The sequence below is a fragment of the Chiloscyllium punctatum genome, unplaced genomic scaffold (genome assembly GCF_047496795.1).
Source record: "Chiloscyllium punctatum isolate Juve2018m unplaced genomic scaffold, sChiPun1.3 scaffold_327, whole genome shotgun sequence".
NCBI classification, from domain to species: Eukaryota; Metazoa; Chordata; class Chondrichthyes; order Orectolobiformes; family Hemiscylliidae; genus Chiloscyllium; species Chiloscyllium punctatum.
In genome coordinates this window covers 246,479-261,048 of record NW_027310061.1, presented here as the reverse complement: position 1 = coordinate 261,048, position 14,570 = coordinate 246,479, and the positions used below count along the sequence as shown (strand labels likewise).

The 14,570-nt window shown below is 49.2% G+C and overlaps 1 protein-coding gene across 1 annotated transcript in view; it reads left to right on the top strand.

The window, feature by feature from the left end:
• Positions 1 to 3,964: 3,964 nt before the first annotated feature.
• Positions 3,965 to 14,570, top strand: part of LOC140472443 (B-cell receptor CD22-like) — a 33,437-nt gene continuing 22,831 nt past the window's right edge. The window contains exons 1-3 of the mRNA XM_072567490.1: positions 3,965 to 4,112; positions 4,299 to 4,380; positions 11,723 to 11,778. Of these exons, the coding sequence (XP_072423591.1) occupies positions 4,319 to 4,380; positions 11,723 to 11,778 (118 nt within the window). The 5' untranslated portion in view covers positions 3,965 to 4,112; positions 4,299 to 4,318. The remainder of the gene's footprint in view (positions 4,113 to 4,298; positions 4,381 to 11,722; positions 11,779 to 14,570) is intronic.

The window sequence follows — 14,570 nt, the reverse complement described above, 5'->3', positions numbered from 1 at the left end:
CCCAGTTCTGCAGCTTATCTATATCCCTCTGTGACCTCCAAAATATTCTGGCACTATGCACAACTGTACCAACCTTAGTGTCGTCCACAAAGTTACTCACCCATCCTTCTATGCCTTCATCCATGTCGGTTATCAAAATGACAAACAAGAGTGGAACAAAACAGATCCTTGCAGTACCCAACTTGTAACTGAACTCCAGGATGAACATTTCCCATCAACTACCACTCTCTGTCTTCTTTCAGCTAGTCAATTTCTGATCCAAACAACTAAATTGCCCTCAATCCCATACCTCTGTATTTTGTGCGGTAGCCTACCATGGGGGAAACCTCATTAAACACCTTACTGAAATTCATACACACCATATCAATGGCTTTAGCCTCATCCATCCTTCTCAAAGAACTCAATAAGGTTTGTGAGGCACGACCTACCCTTCACAAAACCATGCTGACTATCCATTATCAACTTATACCTATCGAAATGATTATAAATCTTATCTCTTGTAATCTTTTCCAACATTTTACTCACAATTGAAATAAGGCTCACTGGTCTGTAATTACCAGGGTTGTCTCTACTCCCCTTCTTGAACAAGGGAGCAACATTCGCTGTCCTTCAGTCTTCTGGTGCTATTACTGTAGACAATGACAACATAAAGATCAAAGCCAAAGGCTCCGCAATCTCCTCCCTAGCTTCCCAGAGAATCCCATCTGGCCCAGGGGATTTATCTATTTTCACATTTTACAGAGTTGCTAGCACCTCCCCCTTGTGAAGCGAAATCTCATCTAGTCTAGTAGCCTGTTTCTCAGTATTCTCCTCGACCACATTGTCTTTTTCCAGTGTGAATACTGACAAAAAATATTAATTTTTCACTTCCTCTATCTCCTCTGACTCCAAGCACAACTTCCCACTGCTGTCCCTGATTGGCTCTAATCTTACTCTTATCATTCTTTAATCCCTTTTATACCTATAGAAAGAGTTAGGGTTTTCCCTGATCTTATCCGCCAACAAATTCTCACATCCCCTCCTTGCTGATCATAGCTCTTTCTTTAGGTCTTTCCTTGCTAACTTGGAACTCTCAATCACCCTAACTGAGCCTTCACAATTCATCCTAACATAAGTCTTCTTCTTCCTCTTGACAAGAGATTCAACTTCCTTTGTAAACCATAGCTCCTGCGCTTGAGAACTTCCTCCCTGTCTGACAGGCACATACTTATCAAGGACACACATTAGCTGTTCCTTGAATAAGCTCCACATTTCGATTGTGCCCATGCCCTGCAGTTTCCTTCTCCATCCTATGCATCCTAAGTCTTGTCTAACTGCATCGTAATTGCATTTCCCCAGCTGTAGCTCTTGCCTGTCTACATACTGTGTCAGAATACACTCCTGTACACATTGGACAAAAACTGACCCATCTAAAGTTCTTGAACTATAGTATTCCCATTCAATTTTTGGGAAGGTGAAGTCTCTCATTACAACTCCCTGTCACTCTCACTCCTATCAAGGATCATCTTTGCTATCCTATCCTCTAAATCTCTGGAACTTTTCAGAGGCCTATAGAAAGTTCCCAACAGGGTGACCTCTCCTTTCCTGTTCCTAACCTCAGCCCACACTACCTCAGTTGACGAGTCCTTCAAAGTCCTTTCTGCAACCGTAACACTGACCTTGACTAACAATGCCACACCCCCACCTCTTTTACCATCTTCTCTGTTCTTACCGAAACTGCAACAACCATTCCTATCCCTGCTCTATCCATGTCTCCGAAATAGCCACAACATTGAAATCCCAGGTTCCGACCCATGCTGCAAGCTCACCCACCTTATTCCAATGCTTCTGACATTGAAAATAGACACACTTAAAACCAACGTTTTTTGCTTGTGACTCTGAAACCTTATTTCAGACCTCCTTATTCTCAACCTCCTCTATCCTCAAATTGTAATTTACTTTCCCATTCCAGTGCGGAATTAGTTTAAAGACACCCAAACTGCATGAGCAAATCTCCTTCCCCTCTCCCCCTCCTCCCCAAGGATATCGGTATGCCTCTGGTTCAAGAGAAGACCATCGTGTTTACAGAGGTCCCACCTACACCAGAAAGAGACCCAATTATCCAAGAATCCAAAACCCTCCCTCCTGCACCATCCCTGTAGTCACATGTTCAATTCCTCCCTCTCCCTATTCCTCACCTCGCTAGCACGTGGCACGTGTAACAAACTAAGGATAATAACTTTGTTTATCCTAGCTCTAAGTTTCCATTCTAGCCCCCTGACTTTCTGCCTTAAATCCACATCTCTCTTCCCACCTATGTTATTAGTGCCTATGTAAACCATGACTTGGGGCTGCTCCCCCACCCCCTCAAGGATCCTGAAAACACGATCAGAGACATCTCGCACCCTGGTACCTGGGAGGCAACACACCAACCATGAGTCTGTCTCATTCCCAATGAATCTCCTCTCTATCCCCCCAACTATGGAGTCTCCAATGACTAATGCTCTGCTCCTCTTCTGCCTTCCATTCTGAGCAACAGGGACAGAATCTGAGTCAGAGACCTGTGCCCCATTGCTTACCCCTGGTAAGTTGTTTCCCTTAACAGTGCCAAAAATGGTCTCCTTGTTGTTGAGGTGATCGGCCACAGGAGATTCCTGCACTTCCTGCCAGTTCTCTTTCAGTCCCCTGACGGTAACTCATCGACCTTCTTCTTTTACCTGAGGTGTGACTACCTCCCTATAACTCCTTACAATAACCCCCTCTGCCTCCCAAATGATCCGAAGTTTGTCCAGCTCCAGCTCCAGTTCCCTACCGCAGTTTTCGAGGAACTGGAGTTGGGTGCACTTCCCACAGATGCAGTCAGCAGAGACACTAGTGGTGACCCTTCCCTCCCACATTCTGCATGAGGAACCTTCAACTGCTCTAACCACCATTCCCAACATTCCAAATTCCAAACGATCCGACTGAAAAACTAAAAAGAGGAAAAAACGAGTCACCTTATCAATCTGGCACTCAGTTCGAGGCAGAGGACAGGTGGGAGATACAACTCGGGTAGTGTTGTGGGTAAAGCAACCACCCAAACATAAGGCCTCACTTACCCATAAGTCCTGTGTCCACTCCTGCTCAGTGTGTGCTCTGCCTATTCACGAGGTGAGTTAATAAACTTTACTCCAAATTTCCTGACGGGTCTCTGGTCCTTGCTGTCGCTCCTCCCACTGCAACTGCCACTGAGAAAGTCCCTCTAATGCGAGGGTTTAGGTATTTATCCGGAAGCGGTTTACTGTATGTCATTAAATAGGCAGGGGGTAGCAATAAAGGAGGAGTTCATTCAGTCCAAGCAGAGGGTCCTGGCAGTACCTCCCCAGGCAAGCAGTCAGGAAGGTCATTAGTAAGTAATGAGGCTATTGCAATTCACTTCCACAACCAATATCTTTGATGATGTGATGTGACACACACAGATTCCAGTGATCGACGCCTTCAATAAATTGCTATTTATTATTGAGCTCTGGGCCTGTTACTCACAAACAGGACAATTCCACTTCAGGCTCTCGGTTCCTATTAGACACAAACAAGACCACTCAGCCCCTTTAGCTCGTTACATTGGACCAGTATAAGGTCCATCCAGCCCCAGAAGCCTTTAGCACAGGGACAGGAGGAGGCCCATTCAGCCTCTCAGGTCTGTGAGAGAGGAACAGGAGAAGCTCCATTCACCACCTCTCCCCCCACCCCGCCCCCAGCCCCGCCATGTTTAATGCTGTCCAGGTCCACAGAGAGACAATATCAGGAAACACAAAGGGTTAACAGTTTGTTTGTAATCCGGGGCTAATTGCTGCTTTCTCACTTTGAACCAACTTGCTGCTTTCACTCACTGTGACAGAAAACAGTTCTGATTAAATACTCAAGGGGAACAATACAGGAAGTGGCAATTCCACCCTCCCCAGGCGAGCAGTTGGACAGGTTCAGGGGAACTAAAGTCTTGCTGATGTTGGGATGTTGTGAAGATATATTCCAATGAACAATTTCGGTTGTTAGGAAGATCTCACTGTAGGGCTCAAGTCTGTTATACAGGATATCTTTCTCGATCAAGGAACGTGGGTAATGCCGAGACAGGAGCTTTGGGACATCCTGAAGAGGTGAAAGCTGCAATAAAATTTCAAACATTTTGTTGTTTTACCTTCTTGAAGCCTCCTGACTCTGAGGAGCACCTATCAGCCCACAGAGAATCAAAGTAGTCTACAAGGACATGGTCCAAAAGCAGTTCTGATCTCTCGAGAGCTGCTGACAAGAGGTGAGGTCTCATTAACTCCTTTGTCTTTCAGAGCTTGAGAGGGTGAGGCTGATGAAATATCTGGGAGCAGACACTGATCAAGAAATTTTACATCCTGCTGTTACTTCTCCAAGGTAATGACATCGTCAGCTCGGACACGCTCATGGTTAATAGTCTTTGTAAAAGGTTGTTCTTATCGAGGTGTGTTTGGGAACCAGTGCAGCAGTGAGGCAGTGTACACACCCATACCTAGTCCTGGTCACCCATCACCCTGTGCTCACTGATATACACTGGCTCCCATCCTGACAACAGTCGTGGAGTAACACAGAGATCCCACAGTGTACATTGCAGATCGAGAGGAGGTTACAGAGGGAGGGAGTGGAGAGCGGTGACAGATAGATGGGAAAGCAGTGGTGATTATCATAAAGCTGAAGTTTTGTTGACCAATGGAATTCAGTGAATGAGGATTCAGTCATGAGGATGAACTGGAATAAATACTGGGGAATAATGTTTATTCTGACACTGCAAGTTCAGTTACAATTTACTGAAACTTATGTTTTTTACTGGTTTAGTTAGAATTTCCTACAAAGAAAGTACAGCAGCTCCGAGAATAGACAGACTGGTCAGCATCGCACTTCCTGTTCATTCTCACTGTGCTAGAAACCTCAATAAGGGTGTCCGATAAGCGACAAAGAGAAGGGAGAGTGCAGGGCTGACATGTTCCCAAAAAGGTGAAGGACAGGACCAATAGGCTGAGAGAACCCTGAATGTCAGTGGATGCACAGGATTGGATACGGGAAAAAAAACCCTTTTGATAGACACCGAGGGCTCAAAACACTGGATACCTCAGCAGAGAAAATACAGGGGGTTACTGAAAATGGGAATTAGGAGAACAACCAGGGGACAGGTCAAAGTAATGGTGAGTACTATGAAGGAAAACCCAAAGGTGTTTTATAAGTATATTCGGGGTCAGAGAAGGAGCAGGCCCCATTAGGGACCAAAGAGGCAAACTGTGTGTGTGGAGCCAGAAGACACAGCTGAGGTTCAAAATGAGTACTTTGTATCTGTATTCACTGTAGAGAGGGACAAGGTAAATCTGGGACTCAGGGAGGGAGACTCTCATATATTTTAATGAATTAGCATTGAGATGGAGGAGGTATCGACGGTTTAATTGACTCGAAAATGGATCAGTTCCTTTGGCCCAGATCACACGTACCTCAGACTGCTGTGGGAGGCGAAGGGAGGAGATTGCAGGCACCCCGACATTAATTTACAAATCCTCTTGTTTTGAGGTTTTGATTTATTATTGTCTCATGCACATCAGTACAGTGAAAGGTTTTCCACGCAGTACATAAACATCACACTGTACAAAGACCATCGTGTGATTGTACAGAGTGGGAAATACAGCTGCTCAGAATTTGTACAAAAAGAATTAGGTTTGAAATTTGAGAGGTCCATTCAGAAGTCTAACATCAGGGAAGAAGCTGAACTTGAACCTGTCGGTATCTGTGTGGAAGGTTTTGTATCTCCTGCCTGATGGAAGGGTTGGAAGAGATTAGAACCAGGGTGGGGAGGGCTCTCTGATGATGTTGGCTGTCTCTCTGAGGCAAGGAGAGGTGTACATGGAGACAATGGACAGATGATCAGCTTGTGTGATGGTCCAGGCTGTGTTCACAACCCTCTGTAGTTATTTACAGGCCTGGGCAGAGCGGTTGCTGTTCCAAGACGTGATGTATCCAGATAGAATGCTCTTCTTGATGCATCTGGAAAGGTAGGTGAGGGGCCTAATGCTGAATTTCTTTCACCTCCTGTCAAAGAAGACACATTGATGTGCCTCTTCATTGTCGCATCTACATGGGGTGGTCCAGGACACATTGTTGGTTATCGTCACTCTGAGGAATTTGATGCTCTCCACCCACTCCTCCTCATCCCCCTCCACCCTCCATCCAGTCTCTGTAACCTCCTCCTGCCTCTACATCCCCTCCTTATCCCTGTAACATCCTCAAGCCACTACTCCCCCTCCCTATCTCTGTAACCCCGTCCAGCCCCTACACCCCCTCCCTATTCCCATAATCTTCTCCAGCCCCTACACCGGCTCCCTTTCTCTGTAACCCCCTCCAGCCACTACACCCCTTCCCTATCTCTGTAACCTTGCCTGCCCCTACATACCTCCATATCTCTGTAACCTCCTCCAGAACCTACACCCCCTCGCTATCTCTGTAACCCCGTCCAGCCCCTACACCCCCTCCCTATCTCTAACCCCTCCAGCCCCTACACCCCCTCCCTATCTCCGTAAGCCCCTCCAGCCCCTACATACACTCCCTATCTCTGTACGCTCCTCCATCCCCTACACCCCCTCCCTATCTCTGTAACCCTCTCCAGCCCCTACACCCCCGACCTATCTCTGCAATCTCCTCCAGCCCCTACATCCCCTCCCTATCTCTGTAATCCCCTTCAGCCCCTACACCCCCTCCCTATCTCTGTAACCCTCTCCAGTCCCTACACCCACTCCCTATCTCTGTAACCCCCTCCAGACCCTACAGCCCCTCCCTATCTCTGTAACCCCCTCCACCCCCTACACCCCGTCCCTATCTCCGTTACCCCTTCCAGCCCCTACACCCCCTCCCTATCTCCGTAAGCCCCGTCAGCCCCTACACCCCCTCTCTATCTCTGTAACCCCATACACCCCTTCCCTATCTCTGTAATCCCCTCCAGCCCCTACACCCTCTCCCTATCTCTGTCACCCCCTCCAGCCACTACACCCCCTCCCTATCTCTGTAACTCCCTCCAGCCCCTATACCCCCTCCCTATCTCTGTAACCCCCTCCAGACCCTACACCCCCTCCCTATCTCCCTAACCCCATCCAGCCCCTACACCCCCTCCCTAACTCTGTTACCCCCTCCAGTGGGTATGAACTTTCGAGATCTCTGTGCCTGTCCGATTCCGAGTACCTCCTGATTCCTTGGCTCCACTATTCTCTGATTTGCCTTCAGCTGCCAAGGGGCCCTGAACTCTGGGACGAGTTCCTAAAACTCTCTAACTCTCTCTCTCTCTTTCTCTCTGTGTCAATCTGTGTCACTCTCTCTTTGTCTCTCACTCTCATATTTTCATTCTTTCTTTGGTTCTGTCATCTCTATCTCTGTTGGTTTCTCTTACTCTTTCTCTCTCTGTATCTCTCTCTTTCTCTTGCTCCAACATTTCACCACAGTATGTCATCAATGTCCTCTCTGACTAAACCTTTTGTCACCTGTTTCCTGATGTCCCCTGGTGGAACTCTGCATGAGACGATGGTGGATTAAGACGAACGATCAGTCCTTAGCAAAGAACTCACCTTCATCCCCCTCCCTCCATGCATCAATGAATTTAATACACGCCGTGATGTCGAACACTTCTTCCTCCGCCTCCGAGCTTACTTTCACAATCGGGACTCCCGTCCACCTTCCGAGGACCCCTTCACCCACCTCCAACACACTGCATCCACCTGGACACCCCGCGCTGGCCTATTACCTGCCCTCGACCTCTTCATTTCCAACTGCCGCTGGGACATTAACCGCCTCAACCTGTCGACCCCCCTCCCCCACTCCAACCTCTCACCCTCACAACGTGCAGCCCTCCAATCCCTCTGCTCCAATCCCTACCTCACCATCAAGCCAGCGGATAAAGGGGGCGCAGTGGAAGTCTGGCGCACTGACCTCTACACCGCTGAAGCCGAACACCAACTCGAGGACACCTCTTCCTACTACCCCCTCGACCATGACCCCACCCCCAATCACCAAACCATCATCTCCCAGACCATACAGAACCTCATCACCTCAGGAGATCTCCCAACCACAGCTGCTAACCTCATAGTCCGGGAACCCCGCACTGCCTGGTTCTACCTCCTTCCCAAGATCCACAAGCCTGACCACCCTGGCCGACCCATTGTCTCAGCATGCTCCTGCCTCACTGAACTCATCTCTACCTACCTCGACACTGTCCTATCCCCCCTAGTCCAGGAACTCCCCACATACGTTCGAGACACCACCCACGCTCTCCACCTCCTCCAAGGTTTCCGTTTCCCCGGCCCCCAACGCCTCATCTTCACCATGGATATCCAATCCCTCTACACCTCCATCCACCATGACCAGGGCCTCCAAGCCCTCCGTTTTTTCCTCTCCAGAGTCCCCAACAGTACCCTTCCACTGACACTCTCATTCGTTTGGCCGAACTGGTCCTCACCCTTAACAATTTCCCCTTTGAATCCTACCACTTCCTCCAGACCAAAGGGGTAGCCATGGGCACACGTATGGGCCCCAGCTATGCCTGTCTCTTTGTTGGCTACGTAGAGCAATTGATCTTCCGTAATTACACCAGCACCACTCCCCACCTCTTCCTCCGCGACATTGATGACTGCATTGGCGCCACCTCGTGCTCCCGTGAGGAGGTTGAGCAATTCATCAACTTCACCAACACATTCCACCCAGACCTTAAATTTACCTGGACCATCTCTGACACCTCCCTCCCCTTCCTGGACCTCCCCATCTGCATTAGTGACGACCGACTTGACACTGACATTTTTTACAAACCCACCGACTCCCACAGCTACCTGGATTACACCTCTTCCCACCCTATCTCTTGCAAAAATGCCATCCCGTATTCCCAATTTCTCCGCCTCCGCCATATCTGCTCCCAGGAGGACCAGTTCCACCATAGAACACACCAGATGGCCTCCTTCTTTAGAGACCGCAATTTCCATTCCCACGTGGTTAAAGATGCCCTCCAACGCATCTCGTCCACATCCCGCACCTCTGCCCTCAAACCCCATCCCTCCAACCGTAACAAGGACAGAATGCCCCTGGTGCTCACCTTCCACCCTACAAACCTTCGCATAAACCAAATCATCTGCCGACATTTCCGCCACCTCCAAAAAGACCCCACCACCAGGGATATATTTCCCTCCCCACCCCTTTCTGCCTGCCGCAAAGACCGTTCCCTCCGTGACTACCTGGTCAGGTCCACACCCCCCTACGACCCACCCTCCCAATCTGGCACTTTCCCCTGCCACCGCAGGAACTGTAAAACCTGTGCCCACACCTCCTCCCTCACCTCTATCCAAGGCCCTAAAGGAGCCTTCCACATCCATCAAAGTTTTACCTGCACATCCACTAATATCATTTATTGCATCCGTTGCTCCCGATGCGCTCTCCTCTACGTTGGGGAGACTGGGCGCCTCCTAGCAGAGCGCTTTAGGGAACATCTCCGAGACACCCGCACCAATCAACCACACCGCCCTGTGGCCCAACATTTCAACTCCCCCTCCCACTCTGCCGAGGACATAGAGGTCCTGGGCCTCCTTCACCGCCGCTCCCTCACCACCAGACGCCTGGAGGAAGAACGCCTCATCTTCCGCCTCGGAACACTTCAACCCCAGGGCTTCAATGTGGACTTCAACAGCTTCCTCATTTCCCCTTCCCCCACCTCATCCTAGTTTCAAACTTCCAGCTCAGCACTGTCTCCTTGACTTGTCCGACCTGCCTATCTCCTTTTCCACCTATCCACTCCACCCTCTCGTCCTTGACCTATCACCTTCATCCCCTCCCCCACTCACCCATTGTACTCTATGCTACTCTCTCCCCACCCCCACCCTCCTCTAGCTTATCTCTCCACGCTTCAGGCTCACTGCCTTTATTCCGGATGAAGGGCTTTTGCCCGAAACGTTGATTTCGCTGCTCGTTGGATGCTGCCTGAACTGCTGTGCTCTTCCAGCACCACTAATCCAGTATTTGCTCTCCAGCATCTGCAGTCATTGTTTTTACCTCTCTGTTTATTGTGGCACAGAGTCTCCCACAGGACAGCTCACACCTTCAATGCATTATCTGGGCTGACATGACACCAGTTGTTAAAGTTCATTGAGAACATAACTTTTACATTTTTTGCGATTTACATATGAAAGAACTGAAACCAACATGTTCATTCTAAAAGATGAGAGACTTAACAAACAATCCAGGTCTTTTTCAAGATATAATTTTAGTTACATCATACTACACTTTTGCTGTAAATTCTGTATCTTGTGATCTTATGCTCCACAACCATCTGATGGAGGAGCAGCGCTCTGAAAGCTAGTGCTTTGTTGTGTGATTTTTAACTTTGTACACCCCAGTCCAACACTGGTATCTCCAAATCATAATCTAATGATGGCCATATGAACACTGTTGGACAAACCAATTGAGGTCACTGATATACTTCAGGGAAGGAAATCTGCCATTCTTCTCCAGTCTCACCCTACATGTAACTCCAGACCCACAGCACCCAAAGATCCCTCTGTGTATCAGCGCTCCTTAGGGTCCTGCCATTTATTTGATATTTTCCTAAACATTTGTCCTGGCAAAATGCATCACCTCACACTTATCCAGATTAAACTCCATCTGCCATTTCTCTGTCCAACTTTCCAGATGATCTATACCCTGCTGAATCCATTCACAACCTTCCTCACTATCCACAACTCCACCAAAGTTCATGATGTTTGCAAACTTATTAAACAGACTGCTGACATTATCATCCAAATTATTTATCTGTTTCATCAACTACAGGGAGCCCAGCTCTGGGCCCTGTTTAACACCACTGGTCACAGACCCCCATTTCCCCCACATCCCTCCACAGTGACTCTCTGTGCTCTATGATCAAGCCAAATTTGTATCTAACTGACCAACTCACCCTGGATCCTGTGTGCCTTAATCTTCGGAACAAGTTTACCATGAGGGACCTTGTCAAATGCTTTAGTAAAGTCTGAGTAGACAACATCCACTGCCCTTCCCTCATCAGTCATCCTCATCACTTCCTCAAAACACTCAATCAAGTTTGTGAGACAGACTTCCCCTGCATAAAGCCATGGGGATATCCTTCATCAGAACATTCTTTTCCAAATATGAGTAAATGCTGTCTCTCAGAATCTTCTCCAATAAATACTGATGAGAACTTAAAATAATTTCTAACACTTACGTAAAAACACTCATTGTTTTCACCTTGCTCGCTTTCTGTGACAGTGCGACACATCCTTCGCACTGACCCTCCGACAGTGCAACATTCCTTCAGTACTAACCCACCAACAGTGCAGCACTCTCTCAGCACTGACCACTCTGACATAATGGTACTCACTCAGCACTGACCCTCTGACAGTGCAGCACTCCCTCAGCACTGACCCTCCAACAGTGCGGCACTCCCTCAGCACTGACCCTCTGACAGTGCGGCAATCCCTCAGCACTGACCCTCCGACAGTGCAGCACTCCCTCAGCACGGACCCTCCGACAGTGCGGCAATCCCTCAGCACTGACCCTCTGACAGTGCAGCACTCCCTCAGCACTGACCCTCCGACAGTGTGGCATTCCCTCAGTGATGAACCTCTCAAATGTCTTCCTTAATGGGTTGGTTCAGAAGGGAGTATGAATTTCAACAATGATGATGTAAATCTTTTCATGAATTGTCTCCATTTCTCTTCAGGTCTTTGCTAATGAAGTGGTTCCTCCTCTTGTCAGTGTTCCTGCCTTCAGCCTGTGGTATGTGTCTTTCTCAATGTACATCTACATATACAGAGGAACCTTGTGAGAGAGGAGGGGAGACAGAGAGGGAAAGAGAGAAAGAGAGCGGGGTTGGGGGAAGAGAGGGATGCGGGGAGAGAGAGACACACACACAGAGAGACAGCTAAAGGCAGAAAGGATGAGGAAATATCAGTCGCAAAGACAGATCCTAATTAGAAAATGGAATGTGGAGAGACTGGGATATTATGAAGGTCAGCATGTTAATGAGTTAGACTGGGTGGGATATTGCAGGGAGTGTGGGGAGAGTGGGATTAGAATAGGTGGGATCTTAAAGGGAGTGGAGAGTGAGGGGAAGAGTGGGATTAGACTGGTTGGGATATTAAAGGGTGTGGGGAGTGATGGGGGAGAGTGGGATTAGACTGGTTGGGATATTAAAGGGTGTGGGGAGTGAGGGAGACAGTGGGATCAGACTGGATGGGATATTAAAGGGTGTGGGGAGTGAGGGAGAGAGTGGGATCAGACTGGATGGGATATTAAAGGGAGCAGGGAGTGAGGGGGGAGAGTGGGATTAGACTGGGTGGGATATTAAGGAGTGTGGAGAGTTCGGGGGAGAGTGGAATTAGACTGGGTGGGATGTTAAAGGAGGTAGAGAGTGAGGGGGAGAGTGGGATTAGACTGGGTGCAATATTAAAGGGGGTGGAGAGTGAGGGGGAGAGTGGGATTAGACTGGGTGGGATATTAAAGGGTGTGGGAAGTGATGGGGGGCAGTGGGAATAGACTGGTTGGGACATTAAAGGGTGTGGGGAGTGATGGGGGAGAGTGGGATTAGGCTGGGTGGGATATTAAAGGGAACGGAGAGTGAAGGGGAGAGAAGGATTAGACCGGGTGGGATATTAAAGGGAGCAAGGAGTGTGGAGAGATAGGAGCAGAATGAAATTAGACTGGGTGGAATATTAAAGAGGGTGGAGAGTGTGGGGGAGAGTGGGATTAGACTGGGTGCGATATTAAAGGGAGTGGGGTGTATGAGGGGAGAGTGGGATTAGACTGGGTGGGATATTAAAGGGAGTGGGGAGTGAGGGGGGAGAGTGGGATTAGACTGGGTGGGATATTAAGGAGTGTGGAGAGTTCGGGGGAGAGTGGAATTAGACTGGGTGGGATGTTAAAGGAGGTAGAGAGTGAGGGGGAGAGTGGGATTAGACTGGGTGCAATATTAAAGGGGGTGGAGAGTGAGGGGGAGAGTGGGATTAGAATAGGTGGGATCTTAAAGGGAGTGGAGAGTGAGGGGAAGAGTGGGATTAGACTGGTTGGGATATTAAAGGGTGTGGGGAGTGATGGGGGAGAGTGGGATTAGACTGGTTGGGATATTAAAGGGTGTGGGGAGTGAGGGAGACAGTGGGATCAGACTGGATGGGATATTAAAGGGTGTGGGGAGTGAGGGAGAGAGTGGGATCAGACTGGATGGGATATTAAAGGGAGCAGGGAGTGAGGGGGGAGAGTGGGATTAGACTGGGTGGGATATTAAGGAGTGTGGAGAGTTCGGGGGAGAGTGGAATTAGACTGGGTGGGATGTTAAAGGAGGTAGAGAGTGAGGGGGAGAGTGGGATTAGACTGGGTGCAATATTAAAGGGGGTGGAGAGTGAGGGGGAGAGTGGGATTAGACTGGGTGGGATATTAAAGGGTGTGGGAAGTGATGGGGGGCAGTGGGAATAGACTGGTTGGGACATTAAAGGGTGTGGGGAGTGATGGGGGAGAGTGGGATTAGGCTGGGTGGGATATTAAAGGGAACGGAGAGTGAAGGGGAGAGAAGGATTAGACCGGGTGGGATATTAAAGGGAGCAAGGAGTGTGGAGAGATAGGAGCAGAATGAAATTAGACTGGGTGGAATATTAAAGAGGGTGGAGAGTGTGGGGGAGAGTGGGATTAGACTGGGTGCGATATTAAAGGGAGTGGGGTGTATGAGGGGAGAGTGGGATTAGACTGGGTGGGATATTAAAGGGAGTGGGGAGTGAGGGGGGAGAGTGGGATTAGACTGGGTGGGATATTAAAGGGTGTGGGGAGTGAGGGGGGAGAGTGAGATTCGACTGGTTGGGATATTAAAGGGTGTGGGGAGTGAGGGAGAGAGTGGGATTAGACTGGGTGGGATCTTAAGGGTGTGAGGGGAGAGTGGGATTAGACTGGGTGGGATATTAAGGGTGTGAGGGGAGAGTGGCACGGTGGCACAGTGGTTAGCACTGCTGCCTCACAGCGCCAGAGACCTGGGTTCAATTCCCGCCTCAGGCGACTAACTGTGTGGAGTTTGCACATTCTCCCCGTGTCTGAGTGGGTTTCCTCCGGGTGCTCCGGTTTCCTCCCACAGTCCAACGAGGTGCAGGTCAGGTGAATTGGCCATGCTAAATTGCCCGTAGTGTTAGGTAAGGGGTAAATGTAGGGGTATGGGTGGGTTGCGCTTCGGCGGGGCGGTGTGGACTTGTTGGGTCGAAGGGCCTGTTTCCACACTGTAAGTAATCTAAAGGATGTGAGGACTGAGGGGAGAGTGAGATTAGACTGGTTGGGATATTAAAGGGTGTGGGGAGAGAGTGGGATTAGACTGGGTGGGATATTAAAGGGTGTGGGAAGTGAGGGGGAGAGTGGGATTAGACTGGGTGGGATATTAAAGGGAGCGGGGAGTGAGGGGGAGAGTGGGATTCGACTTGGTGGGATATTAAAGGGAGCGGGGAGTGAGGGGGAGAGTGGGATTCGACTGGGTGGGATATTAAAGGGGTTGGGGAGTGAGGGGGAGAGTGGGATTAGACTTGGTGGGATATTAAAGG